At 43.4% G+C, this 20,343-nt stretch overlaps 1 protein-coding gene across 4 annotated transcripts in view; it reads left to right on the plus strand.

The window, feature by feature from the left end:
- The window catches only part of FYN (FYN proto-oncogene, Src family tyrosine kinase), a 144,460-nt gene that overhangs the window by 116,763 nt on the left and 7,354 nt on the right, over positions 1-20,343 (plus strand). For 3 of the 4 annotated variants that reach the window (XM_061460116.1, XM_061460114.1, XM_061460115.1), the window contains 4 exons: positions 3,773-3,952; positions 5,755-5,831; positions 5,935-6,088; positions 14,390-14,521. In XM_061460116.1, coding sequence (XP_061316100.1) covers positions 3,773-3,952; positions 5,755-5,831; positions 5,935-6,088; positions 14,390-14,521 — 543 coding nt within the window. Of the gene's footprint in view, positions 1-18; positions 175-3,772; positions 3,953-5,754; positions 5,832-5,934; positions 6,089-14,389; positions 14,522-20,343 lie in introns of all 4 variants that reach the window. The other variant, XM_061460117.1, reaches the window with a different exon arrangement.

Here is a 20,343-nt window from a genome sequence, read left to right on the forward strand (position 1 = left end):
TAATTTCCTCTCCCATAGAGAAAGCTGATGGTTTGTGTTTTAACTTAACTGTGATTGCTACGAATAATACCCCACAAACTGTTGGATTGGCTAAAGATGCATGGGAAGTTGCACGTGATACATTATTTCTGGAACAGAAGCTTGGTCAGGGGTGTTTCGCTGAAGTGTGGCGTGGTAAGGCAGAGAATATATTTTGCTTTGGATGGATCTTTTAAGGCCCTCTTGGCAGAAATAAACATTTCAAGTAGAGATCTTAAAGCTAAAATATCAGAATAGTAGGAAATGTTAGCTTATATTGCCTAAACCAGTCAGAGCTAAATACAGTAATTCTGGGGGAAACTTCTTTTCACTTGCACACACCAATATGAGAGGTTAGGGCATTCAGATCCATTAATTGCATTGGGTTTATCTGGGTGACTACACAATTGCTAGGTATTAAAATAGGAATGATGCTAAACTTGTAAGGCAGCATGGCTAACCAGAAATTAATCTGGTAAGTAGAAATTTTTCTTTCCGCATGTGTTTTAGCACTGATGGGATCAGACCTTGAAAATGCTTCCATCTATTGTCCCAGTTTAAACATAATAGCAAGTACCAGCAAGCTGATATTGTCAAGCTAGCTTTCCCATGCATCCTCTTCTTTAAGTCTGTTCTAAAATTTGTACATTCAGCAGAACCCTATAACTTGATGCAGAGACCAGGGACAATAGAAGCAAGACTTGCCTAGCCCAGCTGAACCCTACTTTGAAGTCCAGAAATACTGACATTTTCCAAATCCACTGACATTGTTTTCTGTGCACTCGCCAGCTTTACTTACTGCCTCCCTCTATGGGCCTCATTCTTTGAATAACTGTAAAACAATAGCAATTTAAAATATACATAAATCTTAGTATGGCCATAGCATTGAAACACAATATGGTGGCCATTTAATGAGAGGTGAGCTCAAGTTTTGTGCCAAGTAGAATTCTGTGTAGCCTCTTTAAAACGACCAATTCAAATAAAGAATCACTGTACGTTGTTTCTCCAGAAAAATTTGGTGGAGCAGCTTGGCCTTTCTTTTTGTTGCAATGACACAAAAGCATGTACAACGAAAATAACCAACAGGCTCTCCTGGCTTCTTGAAGCTGTTTTCTATTGTGAGACTACAGCAGGGAGCATGGCAGCAAGTCTGTGAAATTTATAGAATTTATAGCCTAGAAATATACAAATTTATTGAATTTCACAGAATTATGTTTCAAAAAAAGCTACCTGTGTTTACTACTAGCGTCCCCAGGTAACTGCAGTTTCACCTTCTTGTCCTCCATCTTGAATGCATGGAAGAGTTTCTAGTTGAGGTCAGCTTTGTGTGCTGTAGATCCTAAACTGATACAATAAGCTAAAGGAGCTAATGCAATTAAAACCGAAAAAGATCAGCTATGAGAAATAAAGTGCCAAGTACCAAATATATGCCAGAAATGTGGAAATTATGATTACAATTATGACATTATGTTTCTTGATGTCTATTATAAATATGTTAACATCTCTGAAACATTACCAAATTGGAATAGATTAACACAGTAAAAATTAATAAAAAATGCATGAAGTAGTAACTAGCTACAAATGGGAGGAACTCAGAGGGAAGCCTGTGCTACTTTTCTATTAGAGAGAAACACACCAAACCCCAACAAGAAAACCTAACAATTTAAACTGAAATCTGGGCTGAGAGGATAAGTTAACCTTTTTGTTTGATTTTGGTCTTTTTTAACTGGAGAAATTAATAAAAATGTTTAAAAATAGAACTGCTGAAAACACTTCATGGTAACAGAACAAATCCTGAGATTCTTATTAAGGCAATGCAAACAGATACTACAGAGTTAATCTTTAGTTAACACATCAGGTAAAATCCTAGTCTATTAATGCCCTGGTGCCTGTGAAACTAGGGTTTCATTCCTGGTTCATATAATTTGTGATGGTTTTGCAAAGTGGCTGTGACTCTGACAGCACCCTGTGGTTTGGAGCCTCAGTGGCTCCAGATAAAACATGGTCACTTTCACCCATCAGAAAAGACTTTGGCCACCCTGGTTGAAATTAGGAGGCAAAACTGCATTCTTCCCAGTTTACACAGGAGGGCCATTAAAGCAGCTTCAGCTCTCATTTGAAAGACTGAGTGAAGCTAAAACCTGAAGAGTTCCCAAAGAGCACTGGGGTAGCCATGGTAGTAACTTCAAGACATTATTTCAACACTGGTAGAGGAGACAGCACCTGGCATTGAGATGGCAGAAGAAAACCAGGGCATCAGTTTTCACTGCACACTTTCGGCTAATATGTGCCTCAAGCCCCCACTGACAGCACCATGTGCTGCTGCAGGGACTGCCCTCTAAGTGAGGAATGTGCCAGGCAGTGGCTCCCCACCTCTCCTCCCCTTTCTTCAGCCAGGCAAGGCAGCAGCTGGGACCTCACCACTTGTAAAACACCCAATCCAGCTCCATTTTATGGTCTGGCATACCAGCTGATCCACTTGCAAAATACCCAGTCCAGCTCCATTTTATGGTCCGGCATACTAGCTGATCCTTGGTAATTGTTAATGTGCTTTTAACAAAGACAAACCAGGCTTATTTTACACATTGCCCTTTTGGTGACACATTGATTTACAGAAACTGGATCTGAGTCTTCATGCACTTTGTAGGCCTTCTGCTATCTTCATACTTTAGTGCAGAGAAGCAATTTTTACCCAATGTGATTCATTCATAGTGTTGTTCAGCCTTATCACACAGCAGCTCCCTACCAACAGATTGCAGGTCCCATTCAAAGCCATTTCAGCCCTGGCTCTGAAGCAGGGTTCTAGCAAGTCTGGGCAAGGGACAACCAGAAGGCACTAGGAAAGGGATATTTCTGCCCATTTTAATTTTCTTTCCTTTCTCTTCCCTAGCCTCCCATCCCTCAAGAAAATGTTAAGACAGGTGGGTGGTCTGGGTTTTTTTTTAATTCCCAGTCCTCCTTCTCCCCTTTTCAAGTACTCGAGTGAAGCCCCACTTCTTGCACGACACCCTGAGTCAGCCTTCGCTAGCTGTCTTCAGGTCATTGTACAGCTGTTGCACAGAAGCTGTTACAGAAGGCTTGGCAGATGATGGCTAAAAATTGATTCAACTTGTCCATCTCAATGCTGACTGCAAGTAAAGAACAAAGTAAAGTAGACAGGAACCACCTCATTTTCAATCAGCAGCTGATGGGCTTCTGAGGATGAGGAAGGGAAGCAAAAAGATGCCTTCTGGTTTGGAAACACACCTATGTTTCTAAAATGAAATTGATTCAGAATTTGTTTCTTGGGAGTTTTTCTTAGAGTATTTTTTCCCTCCGACTCAGAAGAAAACCAAAATGTTAAAATGGCTTGCAAATGGAAAGGTCTGGGTTTAACCAATTTCGTTATCCAAATCTGTGGCTGGAGCTGTGGTGTTGTCTGTAGCGACTACTTGTTAGCAAGGGAATATATGAAGATGGGTTTCAGCAGTCCTGTGCTTCTTAGTCACAGAAGGTTTCTGTGGACATTAGTGGAAACATTGTCTGGGTAGGATAAAAGTGATTGTGCTCCAGTGCCAATGGGAATATTATTCGTCAGTATAATAAAGAGACTAAACTATGAGGGAGGCGTGGGAGGAATACGACAAGGCAACATGGGAAAGCACACTTAAATAATTATATTGTGTCCTTGCTAGTTTACTCCTTGGTTACAGTAGGCATCAGGCAAAAAAAAGGCACAGAAGTTGTTTAATCTAACTAATACCTATGCTTGCAGGTACGTGGAATGGAAATACTAAAGTGGCTATCAAGACCCTGAAGCCTGGCACTATGTCTCCAGAATCCTTCTTAGAGGAAGCCCAGATCATGAAGAAGCTAAAACATGACAAATTGGTCCAACTTTATGCTGTGGTTTCTGAAGAACCTATCTATATTGTCACAGAGTACATGAGCAAAGGTGAAGCCAGAGCTGCTGCCCTCGATAACAGTATTTTTTCTTTACTGATGTTTCTCAGGGATACAGAGAGAAGTGCAGTGTGATGCATGAACAGTGTATGAGGAGGGAAAGAGGAAACAGAAAGCTAAATTCACCTCTGGCTTCAGAAGAATAATGGATTCAACTCTGAACTGTGCCCAAAACATGAAATCCACTAAATGTACACAGAAAATTTGCACTAGGTGGGAGAGAAGCTGGTGCAGCCTAAGTAGTTCCAAATATATTAGCATATAAACTTCCCTGACAAGTGGAGATTTGATTCTTCTAGATTTGAATGATATTACATACTGCTTCCCACGATGCTAGCTTTTCCTGGCACCAGAGTTGATATGACATCTTCTTTCAGTGTTTGCTTGTCAGCCTAAGATTTCTGTGCCTTTTTTTGGCAATCCTGAGTTCTGAACATGCACCTCACCCTCAGATCACAGCTTTATTTTCAGTTCAGCCCATTTTCATTTTAATACATAATTTGCACATATGATTCTTTCCCTCCTCCTTCCGCTTCCCTTTCCCCTTCTCCCGTCTCTTTTTCTTTAGCTATTTAACCAGTAACAATGTAGTAAAATGAGAAGAAGAAAACTTTTTGCTCCATCGGATCTCCAGCAGGGGTGCTGAGAGCAGAGCAGCAAATCTGCTTGTTTTGGAAAAGCAAATGAACCAAATAGGAAACATAAGTTCTCACAGGGAAGTTTCACTGTACGTTGGAGGATACGCTCAGAAATTTCAAGTGCATTTTTTTTAGTCTATTTGGAGTGGATTTTGATTTTCCTGGCAGGTGCCTGCCCACCTCCCTCCTCAGAGGCATCCAAGCCCTGACTAACTCACACTTTAATCATATGTCTCAGTGACAAGCATGTGCTTTTTCCCCTTTAAAAAAACCCTTCTGAAGTATGTGGTTTATTTTGGCTTACTTTACTAGTTTTTACTGTAACATTTAACATCTTTGGATCTGAGTTTGAAGCTGATGATTTATCAAGGGAGAAACGCCTAATCATCTGTCTTTTCCCCTTATTTATTAAACCAATTCACTGGCCTTACTTAAAGGAGACTGCCACACTTCTCTGCATCCAAGATTGGGAAGGGTGCTATAGATTCCTAGGGTTTTTTAAAAGCTGCAGGGGACCTCCTTGCTTCCCCTTGCAGCTAAAACTGCTTTTGCTAAAATTGCTTTCATTCAACCTCTGCTTTGTCTTCTCTAGTTTTGCTTAGGGGTCTTCAAAAATTAGAGGTTTGTGCTACATTTAGTTATGGGTTACCTTGAGAAGAAGCACTACTAATTTCTAAGGAAAATCAACCTTTGTTAATGCTAGCCTCTTTGGGCTTGCCAGGCTCCAGGCTGACCTTTTTTTGGAGCAGGTTGAGCCAATATCTGACTTTTTCCATAGCTTGTATGGCTTGGAACCAACCTGATGCTTTGCAGCTAGCTGAGGCTTTTAGAGAGCAGCATGTACATAGTTTCAAAGAGCACTGGAAAAGTGAAGAAAGATCATTCTTCTCAGTAACATTCAGGAAAATTAAAGCAATGTTGTTTCTTTTCCCTGCCACATTCCTTGGACTAGTGATGTATTCTTCTGCAAATCAGCCTTAAACAGAAGTGAAACTAGTATAATAGGAGAATTCTAAGATATTGTGGGGTTTTTTTTAATTTGTCTACTTGAACCTGAAACATTGCTGTCTTTAATATTACACAAATTGCTGCACCTCCATCCTGATGAATAGCCATTGTTTCCCTAATGTCTATTATGTCAACTTTGCATTCGCAGGGAGTTTGCTAGATTTCTTAAAAGATGGAGAAGGAAGAGCTTTGAAGCTACCGAATTTGGTGGACATGGCAGCCCAGGTCTGTCTTCGGCGTACTGAGCACTTACATGTGTAGGTTTTATAGTCTCTGTATGTCTGAGTTCATTTTAAAATGCACTGATTTTGTGTCATGTTTCTCGCAGGTGGCAGCAGGAATGGCGTACATCGAGAGAATGAATTACATACACAGAGATCTGCGCTCTGCAAACATTCTGGTGGGGAATGGTCTAATATGCAAGATTGCTGACTTTGGATTGGCAAGGCTGATTGAAGACAATGAATATACAGCCAGACAAGGTAGTTACAGTGGAAAGCATAGCACTGAGTGTCGGTCTTGTGCAGGGGAAGAGTGGAACATGGCTTTAAAGAGCACTTTCTCCCATGGTTTTGGGTTGCTTTCAATAAATCCTGAACTCATATTAACTCCTAGCTCAGAACTTCACTGCTGAATGAATGTCCTAAAGAGAACATCTTATTTAGTTGCCTTCCATTTAAAAAATTTTCAAAGTGAAACAGAGATAATGAGTGAGAGCACCCGTGGGTGAAGTGACAGTAAAGATCCTCATGGTGGACAGCAAAGAGGATACGTTACTTACCAGCCTTGAAAAAAAAAAGCCTGTGTAAGCTACTTCTTTCATAGTGTGCCTTCTAGTATTTACTGACTGCTATCAACATCGCTGTGCTGTTCTTATTTTCTTTATTCAAATGGGTCAGAGAATTGTGTGTCTGTACAATGAAGCTCTCTCTCTCAGCACTGTTTTCTCTGGGAAATTAACAAGTTACTTTAATAGGAAAGCCATTTTCCAGTGCCACACAGAGTGCTGGGCACAGCCGACCACTGGTACGCTATTAAAAAGTATCAAAGAGTATTGTAGCTTTTTTAAAGAAGCATGTGTGTGTTCAGACTGAGCCATGACTCAAGCTCTTTGTAGTTAGTAATTCTTTACAAGTCATGCTTAGTTGTCAGATGTTGGTCCAAGTTTGCAGAGCTAGTTTTGTTCTCTTTCTGTTGGCTGTACATTGATAGTGCTTGCTCAATATGTGTTGGTAAATACCACCCATTTCAGCGCTAAGGCCAAAAAGTGTCCCATTAAACCCCGCTGTCTGTCATCAGAAAGCACAGATTGGATATATACTTCATAGCGTGCATTTACCCCTTCCTGTTGTGAGTTTTTTCTCTTGACAAGAAGTCCCTGTTTCAGCATGGATTTTACCATTAACTCTTAGGAAAGAGCTAACCCCTTTCTGTAACTTTCAAGTGTTGACAGAAGGAGCCAGAGAGTTTCCAGCATGCTTTGTCTTGGCCTGGGAGCAGCAGTTCTCATGCCATTTGAATTGTTGTCAGCAGTACCTAGTCACACCAGTGTAGACCATGTGCTGCATCGCATTCGGCTGGCAAGACCTGATTATTTGGGGGGGAGGGGGGGGGGGGGGGAGGGGAATGACACTACATGAACTAGAAGAACCTCTGGTTGGTACTAATGCAGAGTATTAACCACTGTTGATTTCAGCCTGAGGGTGGGAATTGCTCCTTGGTAGAAGAAATAGTCTCATGTCATTCTTTCCAGAGTAAAAAGAGTGTTTGCTGGCTTTGGTAGACAGAAAGCTGCCTGCTTGCCCTTCCCCTGTGTAAAACAAGAAGAATTTCCTTGAAGAAAGCAGCCAGCTGCAAAATGGCTTTGAAACAGTGTCCTGTATCATCTCCATTTCTCTCTGGTTTACTGCCATGTCTGTCTCTGGAAGCCACCCAACTTATATTTTGACATGACTAATTATTTGGTTTAACAGACAAGTATGTGACCTGCTTCTGTCCAGACCTCTTCAGGGTCCTGATCCCTACGAAATCCTCTGATAACCTGTTTGCTTCCTGGTTTAAATTTCTCAGAATAATTTTGCCCTCTTCACATGTTAGAAAGTCATGGAAACCTGCCTGACTCATGTTGAGGAGAAGCTTAGATTTTTTAAGACAATAAAAATTATTGGATTTTGGGTGGAAAATCTTTCAGATGAGAAAAGCATAACACCAGAACTGGCAGGGAGAGGGAGTGTAGTCATGGGTATCTCCTGCCCTTCTTCCATGGCAGGAATCACTTGTGTTGTGGAAAAGATGGCTGGGAAGGGAGAAGTAGTTTGGCTTTTAACCTGCATTGCTGATGATCCAGAGATCTGGATTGTGTTTGCCTGGCTTTATCTCATGGTATGAGTATGAAGAAGTCACCCATCCTTCCCATGCTTCAGAGCAATGGACAGTACTTTCTTCCCCTGACCTCAGGGTCAGGCTTAAGTCCTTCAGAGCTACAGGATTCCTTAAAAGAGAGAACCAAGAGCTGTAATCACAGGCACCTTGTAGAAAGCTTTTTGTATTTTTGTTAATGTTCTTTCGACCCTTCATTCAGGGGTAGCTTGCTTTAGGGATGGGGTGCATTTTTGACCAAGCAGCACATTCTCAATTTACATTTCATTACAACTAACCTGGCTTTCATGCCAGTTGGGCAGCCAGGGTGAGCTTAGGACCTTCAGCTTTCTGAAGAAGAAACATGGCTTCTAACATGCCACTGGAATTTTTCTTCAAGTGGGATTCAGTCCTGGTTTGTTTAGTTAAACTTCAGTTTGAGCAGTGCTTGGTGGAGACCACAGTATCAGGAGGAAAGGGTTGCCTCTGCTTGTTTCCCATGACCTATTACTTCAGCCTCCGAGGGGATGCATCTGGGGACTGCTCTGTTTATCTAGCTGACTACTGCTTCAGTGGGAATTTTGACATGGGAGGAGAGCCTAGCCAGCAGAGGGGAGGGGGACGGGGAGCGCTCCAGACTGGCAGCTCCTGTGGGAGAAAGGAAATGTTTTGCCTTACAAAATCTGAAGATTAAAGCCTCTGGTCACTCTCTCCTCAGCAGTCCTCCTTCTCTCAGCTTATGTGTGTTAGTACAGAGCTCATTGTCAGCATGGGGAAGAGGTGGTTTTCTGCAGCCTTGCTTGATCTCCTACTCCCTTCCCCCACTGTCACTTTTGTCTCTGATTAAATATTTTGAAAGGAAACAAATGGGGATGCTTTGAGCCCCAGCGGGCTAGAGCGAAGGGTTCCTGAACCTGTATGGGTATTACTCAGCCTGGTGGTAACGTTTTACTGAGTGGTTTACTTTCTTTTTAGTCTGAACAAAGGAGGCCTGACTGCTCCTGATTTATGAGAGGTAAATAAAAAGCAGTTCGTTGTCTGCACTGCCATGTCTCAGCAATCATCAGGAAGGAAAGAGATGGTCATGTCATTAATGATTTAAAGCGTGTGACTAGCAGCTATACACTCCCATTAAATAATACCAAAAAAAAAAAAAAGTTCTTGGCTTGTAATGAGCATTTGGCTCCTCTTGCTTTTAGAGGAAGTGAGTAATCAAAGAGGAAAAACATGCCTGTTAAAGTGACACCCATTTTAAAGGCTATGCTGGTAGACTGTATTGCAGCCTGCACCACTGGGGCTTGCTTCTTTTTGCTGTTGCTGTTACAACATCTACATCTTCCTCCTCCCCCTACCCAAGTGTCAGGCACTCAGGCTTATTTCCTTGTATTGATGATGATGCTTATGTCAGCCCTGTAAGGCAAACTTAAAACTCCTGCTATCCTACAGGACAGAGAAAAACTTCCCATCACGTCCAACACAGGATTTCCCATGCAGTTCTGCTACTCTTCACACTGATGTGGTTCACAGCTATGCGCAGTTTTGGCCAAGCACATGGCATTTTTGTGGAGAGTGCCGAGCGCTCCACAGAGTTGCAGGGGAAGAGTTGTTACTATTCTAAGTAGTAGCAGCTGATACAAATTTAAAATTGCCTTAATAAAAAACCAAAAAGAGCAGAGTTATTTTCCAGGCCATGTTTCTACTGCATACACTGGCAGCACTTGCAGCAGTGCTGCTCCAAGCATACATGAAACAATAAGGATCTTTCTGATGCCTTCCAGACAAGTCAGACCTATTTTGGGAGCACTAGTATGTGTTTGTAAACTCTCAGATCATTTTTGCCTCTGTAACACTTAGAAATTTCTCCTTCCTGCCCTGCCTAAAAACGAGCGATGCTTCCTACTTTGATTTCCTAGAAATGAGCAGGGATATTTTTTCCCCCCTTCCAGGCTCTCCCCAGTTCTTTTGTAGAGACGTGGCTCCCTGCTCACCAGCTAATCAGATGTCTCTTGTTCGTGACTGACTATACTGCAGGCTCTAACATCCAGGGGTTTGTTCTTGCTTTTTACCTGCCATTCCTGGGGCCAGCCATGGAGCCAATGGAAGATCTCTTGCTTCTCAACAGGCAGCCCCCGGGGTCCCAGAGGGGGATCACTGATACGCTCCTACAGAGATGCCATCTGCTCGGTGAGAAGGAGCATGGCCAGCTCAAGAGGAAGGGGGTTGTGCAGGCAGAGGGCGAGAGAGGTGTTTAGACCCGCAGTTCCATGACTTGTCCCACTGCATCCTGGGGAGGGATCAGCCTGCAGAGTCTGCTCCTGATCCCTCGTGTTTTGCCAGGCTTGTAATTTCATGTTCGTTGTCACAGCACAAAAAATGTAATTGCACAGTCCCTCCCACACGGCACTCATCATCGCCTGCCAACGCTGACTCGTTTCCTGTTACATGCTTGCTTCAGCACTTTGGTTTTACCTTTTGCAGCTTTCCCTTTCCAGCCCCAGGAGCAATTAAGTTCTGTACTATGGTCTCTGGTCACTAACCCAAGGGTTCCCCTGGTTTTGGGGTATTGGAGCTTGAGGTGCTGCCTTGGGTTTTGTTTTAAGGTACGAGAGGTAGCAGCTTTGTAGTGCTTCTGGAAACAGGATCATTATCAAGCTGACAGTGGCTCTGGGGCATGAATTTCAGAGGTTTCTGCTTCGTTGAGATTTAGATCTGAAAAACAACAAAGCTGTAAAGGATTTTCGCTTGCCTCAGAAGAAACCATGCTGAGAGTTGTATGGCAAGGTCACTCAATTATCCCAGCCCCCTCCACTCCTCACCATGTGACCTGCTTATAGCCAACGACGAATTAAAGCAGGGCCACTGATTGATTTTTCCCAAGGAAATCCTCCTGGGAGATAACTTGTGTGAATGCTTAGGCAGAGGTCCCAAGAACAGGGCTGAGCCTCACAAAAATCCTCAGAGGTAGGAGGCAATGCCGGCTGCCCTAACAGTAATATCATACCAAGCAGCCTTGGCTTGACGTGGCTGCGAGCAGTGCAGAAACCCAAAAAAGGCTTTCCTCAGGCTGAAGTGTTTCAAAAAAGGGACAGAGATAAAAGCTGCAGATTAGTAGCTCACTGTGGGACAAAGACAGACTATCCTGACCTAATGAGTGCACTGTGTGATTGCTTTGTACACATGGAGTTACCGATCTGCTAGTTTGTAATAAAATAGATTCCAGCAAAAAAAAGAAGATAAATCCCCCCACACCCTGATATAAAATCTGCCTTCAAAGTAGGCTGCCTTGTCAGCTGCGGTAATTTGGCTTAACAGATTTATTAACATGCTTGTCGGTAATACGCATTTTATCTGATGATCCAATGCTGTAATTTGTTTGCAGCACAAAGTCAGCTTGTTTAATAAGCTGCTGAGGCCTGAGCAGAGGGAGAAGGTAGGGTTTTAATTGGTGTGTTGGGAGAGAGTAAGCACGGAGATTGTGTCAGGAGCCACACGTCTGGCCTACGCGAATGCTTCCTATAGCAGTAGCAATTGGGATGCTTCCTGGTGGTGCTCAACACATTTGGGATTTTTGTGTTTTCACAGAAGTGCACTGCTTATGACTCCAGTGCCAGACATTAGATGGGAGGCAACGCCTTGGGGGTATCCCTTTTAGACACACACATGTACCCCCATTCACACAAGCTGTGTGTGGTTTCATGTGTTACGAAGTGCATGCATTGTACCTTCAGCTGTGCAAGTGGCCAGGCTGGTACATCCTCAGTAGTCTCTGCTCTCCCACTACTGATGGCTCTGCCATACTGGGTTGCAGGCTCTCTTGGACCATTATCCTCCAGCATGCATTGCAGTGCCAGAAAGCCATGAATCTGGCTATGCTAGCAACCTCTCTGCCAATCTTGCCTTTCCCTCCTCCCCATCTATCACTTCAAACCAAAGTTCAGGAAATACTGCACAAAATGGAGAGCATGTGATTTTTGTATTAGTTACTTTAGCCAGAGAATCACCTACAGCAGGGGCAACATGGAAATGGAATGAGTAGCTATCCTGTCATCATAAAATCCCCAGCAGAGACCATTTGTCTTCTCCAGCAGTGTTCATCACAGCCCAATGGCTTTTGTACTGCTCTAACTCTCAGGAAAAGGGATGTGCTGGAATTGTACTCCCTTCTCACCTACTACTTGCATCTTCCCATGGTCCGGTGACACACCATATACCTCCCAGTGCCACACTAGCAGTAGATGAGGAAGGCAAAAGTACTGAGGGAGTTGGCCACAAACGAGTCTGAAGAGATTCTTTTCCTCCAGAGATGAGTTGTAAGTTGTTGCTACCTTTGGTATGAAGCACAAGGGAATTAGCCCAGGTTTGGCTCAGCTTCTCAGAAAAACACAGCTGATTAAAGAAAAAATACATAAATAAATTATAGAATGAAATGTGTGCAACACATGAACAAGCAAACCCTTGTGTTTGGCTATCTCACACACCACCAGCCAGGGTCCAGGCCTTCAGGCTGCTTGCCAGCCTGGAGCAATTCATTCAGCTGGCATGGTGTGTGTGTACTGTCTCAGCTGCACGTATGAGAGAGCAGCAGGACATCAGCCCTCATATTCATGGCATGCCTGCATAAGCCCATCTAAAGCCAGTCACTGTTGGCCTAGGGAACCTGACCACCAGATGAACTTAGCCTGCAGTTTTTCCAGGGATCAGCACAGGGTGTATAGCCCTAGGATCTGCCTGTGGCCTGGGGAGCTGGTTGCCAACCCCATGGGGCTGCTGGTACTGCTGGAGCAGAGCCAGTTTCCAGAACAGAGGCTCAAGTGATGGCAGGCTGCTCCGCAGAGATCTCAGACATCACAGCCAGGGCGGTTTTTAAGAGAAGGTGAAGTTCTGTAAATTTTCTGTGTTTTAAACTAAGATTGGCTCCATGAAGAAGTGTAAGTTAGGGGGATTGAAACCAAAGCCAAGCACCCAAATTTTAGCTCCTGCCTGCGTATGAACTAATGAAAATACAGAAGAGGCAGACTTTTTTGAAAGTGAATAGACATCCAAAAATCCTCTGGCACCTTTGCAAATCTAACCACTGATGCGTTGATGCTTAATTAGACTCAAGTTCCTGACTTCAGGCATTGGAGATGTAAAACTTCGTATTGTGTCTGTTAATTTAGCAGGATTTACTTGAGCAACTGCAGTTTTCCCTAGAAAATGTATTTGTTTCTAAGTAATATTCTCTCTCAGGATCACTCACATGTAGAGTTTCAGCACTTGATGTTTTACTAAGTAAGGAGATGAGAATTATTAACGTGTTTACTTTGTACTCTGAGTCAAATCAAGTTGTGACGTATAGCAGAAGACATGGGGCACCGAGCACTGGATGTGATAACAGAACAGCACCAGCAGGGAACTGTAAACAGTGTCATAACTTCACTCCCTGAAAGTGATTTGTCCACATTGTTACACTTTCCACACTCCTCCTAGAAGCTGAGGGAACTTTTATGAGAGGGTGGTGAGAAATCAAAGTCAGTCTGTTTCCAAATTCAAGAGTGTTTGTCACTAGGGATCAGGAATACGCAACACAACTCTTTTGCACCAGGGAACAGTCTGCATTTTTTTTTTGTACATACTACAAGTTAATTATTACCACAAGACTTTTCTTTAAAGTCATCCTGAAATTATTTTCCCTAAGAAAACAGCAAACAATTGGAAAAGCAAATAAATCAGTGTGTAAAGACTTGCTATCTTACCATCCTTACCACAACCGGCTTCTGCAAGCTCTAATGATGGATGAGCACATTAGAACTGCACGTATTTAAGGCACTGCAGGCTTTTCAGTGCCAGGAGTTTAAAGTACACTGTCAGGTTATAAATCACAGGCCAGAGCTGTGCCTTGACATCATTGCACTCCAAGCAACTGAAATGGCAGTATTATTTTTTAAGTCCTTGCATGTTTCTAATGAAATATTAGGTTTGGTTTGAATTTACGTTTTTACCATGTTTGTTTGTTTTGCATTTTGCTCAGCTTGAGCACTGAAACTGGGAGGTACATTCCCAATAATTCAATTCATACATGCTAACTGTGTTTGACTTACAAATATCACAGGGACACGTTAATTTAAAACATTTTGAGAGAAAGAATTTCTATTATATTTGGCTTTTTTTTTTCCCCTTTTATAAAACTTCTAACCTGAACTAAAATGTTTTAGCCATCTCTTGGGGTGTGGGACCAACCCACCCCTTCCCTGCTAAGTCTTTCCTTCTGCCCTGCGTGTTCCACCCACCTGTCTTCTCTGCCCATACTCCATGGAGCCTTTGGTAACACTCACTCTCCTGCAGCTCTGTCCACCTGCATATGCTGTAGAAGACAGCAGTAACCTGCAAACTGGTACTTTGACTCTGTTTCTATTCTGATTAAGACTCATTTATTCTTTCATTAGGTGCAAAGTTTCCCATTAAATGGACTGCACCAGAAGCAGCATTGTATGGAAGGTTCACAATAAAGTCAGATGTGTGGTCATTTGGAATCCTACTGACAGAACTGGTAACAAAAGGAAGAGTGCCATACCCAGGTAAGAAAACAGTCTGAGCCCTGCTTCACCTGGGGAAAGTAGTGGGAACAAGCCATATGCTCAAATTAGAATGTGTACTTATTTTCACTGGGCTGAAAGGAGGATGGTTATTTTGCCTAAGTTTTGTGTATGCCTGAAAACGGTCCTGACTCCGAGAGCTGGTGTGTGATCGTCATGATAAAATGACTACAGAATAGAAAATCCAACATAATCATTTCTACTTTTTTGTAATTGTTCACATTTAAATTAATATACTTTCCAGGCAAATAATAAAAGCAACATAAAAATTACTGTGCTGTGGAGTAAATAATTCTCTATAGTATTTCATTCACTTTAAGGTATCAACAGTTAAACTCCCAGAGCAGCATTACTTCATTTATTCTGTCAGTCTGTTTCTCTGTAAGGTTTGATGACTGTCTGAATGTCTGGTAATCTCTTTTTTATAAACTCTTAAATTTCAGTCATTGCTTCTGAGATGGATGGAAAGGATAGAAAGTAATTCTGTAATATGCAGGCCAGAGCTCACGGCAGGGTCACAGAGGGGCCAGATTCTCTGCATGGGGGAACTGGAGGCCCCATGGTTCTTTGTTGAAACCCCGCCAAGTATCCAATGGATTAAGATTTGTAGGAGAGGTGATTGGATCTGCCTATGCAGAAGGAGCTTTTCATTCTGTTGCCCCCCTGAAGACTGTAGGCATTCAGGTGAAGAGGAAAGTGTTGAGGTGAAAGTGCGTTACATGGAAAACAATTTAATCCCTTCATTTTCTTATCAGCACAGATACTAACAACAGGGCATCCAGCTGCATCTTGATTCTTTTTATTAAAAAAAAAAAAAACACACAAAAAACAAACAAAAAAAAAAAAAACAAACAAAAAAAACAAAAACAAAAAAACCTCTCTAAATATCACTGGATTTTCCTAATTACCACTGTATGGCTGTGTGCTGCAGCTGATTTAGTGGAAATTGCCCTTCCAATCAGCTGTTTCAATTTGCCAATCTGCACTGTGACCAAGCAGTCATATCTATACATCAAATTGCACAGGAGAAGCATCAAGGTGTAGAGCTCAGTTCATCATACCACTTCAGAAGGTTGAACTCAGCAAAACTAAACTCCCAGAGTTTTACTGGGAATTTCAACTTTGCTTGCATCTAGCAGTCAGCAGCTGATATTTGCAAAGATAATATGGGGACTGGGAGGCTTCTTTTCATCAGCAATAAATTTTGGCATGAATATCAGGGAGCTGCTTAGCAAAGCTGTGACTGTGACAACAGAATGAGGTAGCAGAAAACAAGGTGACGTGTTTTTGTGGGATGGATGAGACCCTCTGCCCAGCACTTCCCCATGCAGTTAAAGAAAAGCGGGTGTTGCCACCAACGCAGTGGTTGTGTCACAGTAGCTGGCACAAAGGTCTTTTTGTCACGAGGATTATTGGCTAATGGTGTAGGAAAGCCATGATTTCCATGGGTTTATTGAGGGTTAAATGCAGACATGGCACAGTGTGCAAAGGTTGAAGACAAACAGGATGTGTGAGACTTAGCTGATATGGTGTTGCTCCCAGAGGAGGGCAACACTCCTCCCTGGGCTGCAGGAAGAGGAAATTCCTAGTCACTACCAGCAGAGTGGGTGCATAGGGGCTCTCACCAACCGGGGCAGAGTTAAGGTGTTGGGCTTTTTTTTCCCCTGAGCTCCACATTGGTGAGTTTCATGGTTTAAACCCAGCTGGTAACTCAGCTGTAACTCACACAGCCATTCGCTCACCCTCCCATTCATCCCTCTGGATGAGACTGGGAGGAGAATTGAAAGAATGTAAAACCCATGGGTTGAGATAAAAACTGTTTAACAAGTATAATATAATACTACTACTGATAATAATAATAATGAGAAGGGAAATAACAATGGGAGAGAATATAAAACTAAAAGGGAAAAGGGAAAGAAAACAATAAACACAAGTGATGCACAATACAATTGCTCATCTCCCACCAACTGATACACAGCCTGACCCAAGGAGCAATCTCGGCCTTCTGGGTAACTTCCCCCAGTTTATACACTGGGCATGACGTGCCGTGGTATGGAATATCCCTTTGGCTAGTTTGGGTCAGGTGTCCTGTAGCTACTTCCTCCCATCTTTCTGTGCCCCTCCTCACTGGCAGAGCATGAGACTGAAAAGTCCTCGGCCAGAGTAAGCTACGTACCAACAACTAAAACACAAGCATTGTTCTCAGACTAAAGCTAAAACTCAGCACTGCACCAGCTACTATGAAGATAAAAATAACTGTTGCAGCTGAAACCAGGACAGTGGGGTAGAGGTGCTAGAAGACTAGCCTTCTCTCTTATCACATGCAGGAGCAAAGACACACACACAGAGGAAAAATACTTCCAGGCAAAAGTGGCCCCAAGTTAACTGTGGACACACTGTTGGCCATGGCAGCAGAGGATGTCTGCACTTCCTCAGGAGAAAGAGGCCACTGGCTGTGAGTTTAAGTGCTTGCAATATATAACTTCTTGTAGGACCCATGACAGAAATCTCAGGCATGGTCTGTGTCCTGAAAATGTGGACAGTTTTATTACGTGGCAGCTTGAGCACATCAAAGACAACTAGCGGCATCTCTGCTCTTTCAGCACCATCCTCCCTCTTCATTCCTCACTACATAAAGCCCTCACACACTGAAAGTCCTTTCGGCTCACTCTCCCCTACCCACGCTAGGAAGACATCAAGTAGCTGAAAGCAAATTTTTGCATGTTACGTATCACAGAATCAGCAGTTTTCTAGATGGTCACGTGCTGTCTTCGTTATGCACTGCCTGAGCATTACACCAGGGCCCTTACTCTCTACCAGGGCTCCCACCCTGCTCAGGCTGGAGGCCTTTACCAGTCTCATGGTCACCATCACTCCCCTTCCTGTCAGTTTTACCTAAGGACAACCTCTATTTTATATTTGAATTTCCTCAGTCTGTCAAGATTCTCATTCAAGTTCATTCTCATTCCCTTAACTGGGAAAGCTTTTATAGGCTGAGACAATGGTGAAGGGGAACTGGGGCCTTCTCAGGAGGGTCTGTCTTTGCAGGTAGGTTAAAAAGAGGGCTTGGACTTCCCAAGGTGACAAAGACCTCCTGAGCTCCTCAGAAAAGACTCCTTTTTCCCCTGACATAGAAAGGATGATCCATCTCCTGCTTCATGCTGGGAAAATGAAGGACCTCCTGAAAGGATAAAGCTTCATGAATTCAGGTCTCTGTCTGAGGCAGGGAGTAGGGCTCAGCTGCACCCACAGGGCTTTCCCTGCTGTCACGGCATGGCTTGTGAGAGAAGGAAAAGGTGGGAATTCAACCACCCTGAGAGGCAAGACTCAGCCCGCCTCACCCAAGTATATATGCAACCTATATGTAAGAGAATGCCGTTTGTAGGCACTGCCAACTACTTTGGCACCCAAGGCATGTGGATTTGCAAGCTCTGGAAAGGTCAGCCTTGAAACAAAGAAGGTCATGGAGCTGTCACTCTGCTGTAATACCCGTTTCTGAAATAGTTGTGGTCATGTTGTCCTGACATTCCTGCTTACAGCTTGTAGCAGGCCAGGGGGGAGTGCAGAGAGGCCCTCAGACAAAGGCATTGCTTTCTTGCTTGACAAGATCTTAGTGCCTGGAGAGGTTATTTATAGCACACACCCTAGTCCTGTGGTAGTAGCCGTGCCCGCAGGGCACCTAAGTCATGTACATGGAGAACCAGGCATTGCTTTAAGGTTGCACAGAAGGAAGGAGAAACACAACAAAGAGGACAGAAGGCGGCAGGGAACGTTTGGGAGGGGAGCAGGTTGTGTGGAACAGGACTTGGCATTCCTTGTCCCCCAGATTTCAACCAGTTCCTGATGCCCCATTTTGGAAGAGAGGCTGAAGCAGTGGTGGGATATATGAGCAGTAAAGATTTTGATGGCAGAGATGAAGATCAGGCTAGAGTTGATAATCAAGCTTTGCCCCAGACCCTATACTCCCACAAGCAAGACTGACCTTTTGACAGATGTCCTCATCTTCCTTCTTCAACCAAGCCTGTTTCTCTGCCAATGGATGTAATGGACCACTATCATAGCTAATTTATTTGTGCTTTTCCTAGCCTTCCCTAATGCTTTCCCATCCATTTCACAAGGCAGCAGGTTAAAATAAGCAACTTTCACAGCCTTTCTGGGCATTGAGGTTCTATTTCCAGTATGGCAGTGAGGAAATAAAAATTAGACATGGGCAGAAGAGGAGACAAGTTTAAAAAAAAATAGTCTGCTTAGTGGACCTTTTTCAGTTTCTGTTTCTTTCCCCTTACACAAATTCCCTTTGGATCTTAATTTAGATATTGGGGGGGGGGGGGGCAGGGGAGGTTAATGGAATTTAACAGGAGGCTGCTTTTCTCCAGCAGTAGTCAGAGAATTTAGCTTGTCTTCAGATAGGCAAAAATCTCAGCTGCACTGAACAAGCATCTCTGATCCTGCTCTTCTGCTTTCTGCTGCACTCAGCACAACAAGAGCATTTACGTTTTATGCCTAGTGTGACAGCCACCATGATGCTTCCTCTGGCCAGGCAGGTCCTTGAGGTTGGACTCCAAGCAGCTCTGCAATCCCTCAGAGTCCTCCTTATCCCTGAGCGAAGCTGGGCCACAAATGCTAGGAGAGTGCAAGGTGTGCTGCCCAAGCCTGAGGCCAAATACACACCAGTGAGCCAGCATATGTATACCATCATCATGGATGGTAGCTAAAGAGTTGAGAGAGGTGCGTACTCAGCACGTAGAACAGACAAACTTAGGTGGGTTTCTTCCTAGGCAGAAAAGCTCCACTCACAAATGCTGTAGCTCAGAGTCGCATCTCTTATATCAAGCAAACAATAGCTTACTTAAAACAAAACAGAACAAACAAACAAGCCCCACAACAGATATTGACAGCCTAGCTTTGTGGTGTTTTGAGGATGAGAAGTTATTGGGGGTTTTCAGGCCTTAATTTCTAAATGAAGTGGCATGGCTTCCAGATTTTTAAAACTTGCTGCTACTTTTGCACAGAAATAATTAGGTCGTACTGTACTCTGTAAGAGCAGTATTATGCTTCAAGGGTTGTCTTTCTTTAGGAGCAGCTTTCCTGTTCCCTTCAGTGCACTGCTGTGCCTGCATCCCTGGTCCCTGCCTAAGTCCCATATCCCATCCCTGTGCCCTTGCCTCTGGCTTTAATTTGGGATTATCCACGGAAGTTAGGAATTCAGCTTCTAGATCAAACTGAACAAAGCCCAAAATTTGACTTGTCTCCATTGTACTTCTCTCTTTTGAGAGCATGCTCTGAGTGCCAATGTGATCTAGCCCTATGGAGGACTACACATTTTTACCTTCTCAACTGCATCAGAAAAGGGCCAATATGTCTGAGGAACCTTTGACCATGAGCAGAGGCACAACTCAGAGTCCTTGGAGAGCCCTGCATTCAGGGAATGGACAGCAGCTGATCTGTTAAGAGTCCTGCTTTAAGCATCTGTGTTTGTATTAGTTTGATCATTGGTCTCAAAGTATGCAGTGGGTCTTGAAGGAGCATAATTCTCAGTCCAGCCTCAGAGAGCAAGAATAAACTGGCTTAAAACCATCACTGTCCTCACTGGACTTCACGTTGCCCAAAGTAATTTATATAGCTTATTAGCTTTTGACGTGGGGGTGCTGCCTAGTTACAGCAATGTTTCCTGTCTTCTGGAAAATCATCATTGACCAGATCTGTGCTATTTGCACATCTGCTGTGCTCCATCTAATCAAGCTCCTCAGAGCACACCAGAGCACTTTACAGTGTTTTCTTTAGCCACAACCAGAAACTTTACA

Source organism: Pezoporus flaviventris, unplaced genomic scaffold (assembly GCF_033815535.1).
Source record: "Pezoporus flaviventris isolate CSIRO_AGI_PZ_B2104156 unplaced genomic scaffold, CSIRO_AGI_Pfla_v1 ptg000031l, whole genome shotgun sequence".
Taxonomy (NCBI): domain Eukaryota; kingdom Metazoa; phylum Chordata; class Aves; order Psittaciformes; family Psittacidae; genus Pezoporus; species Pezoporus flaviventris.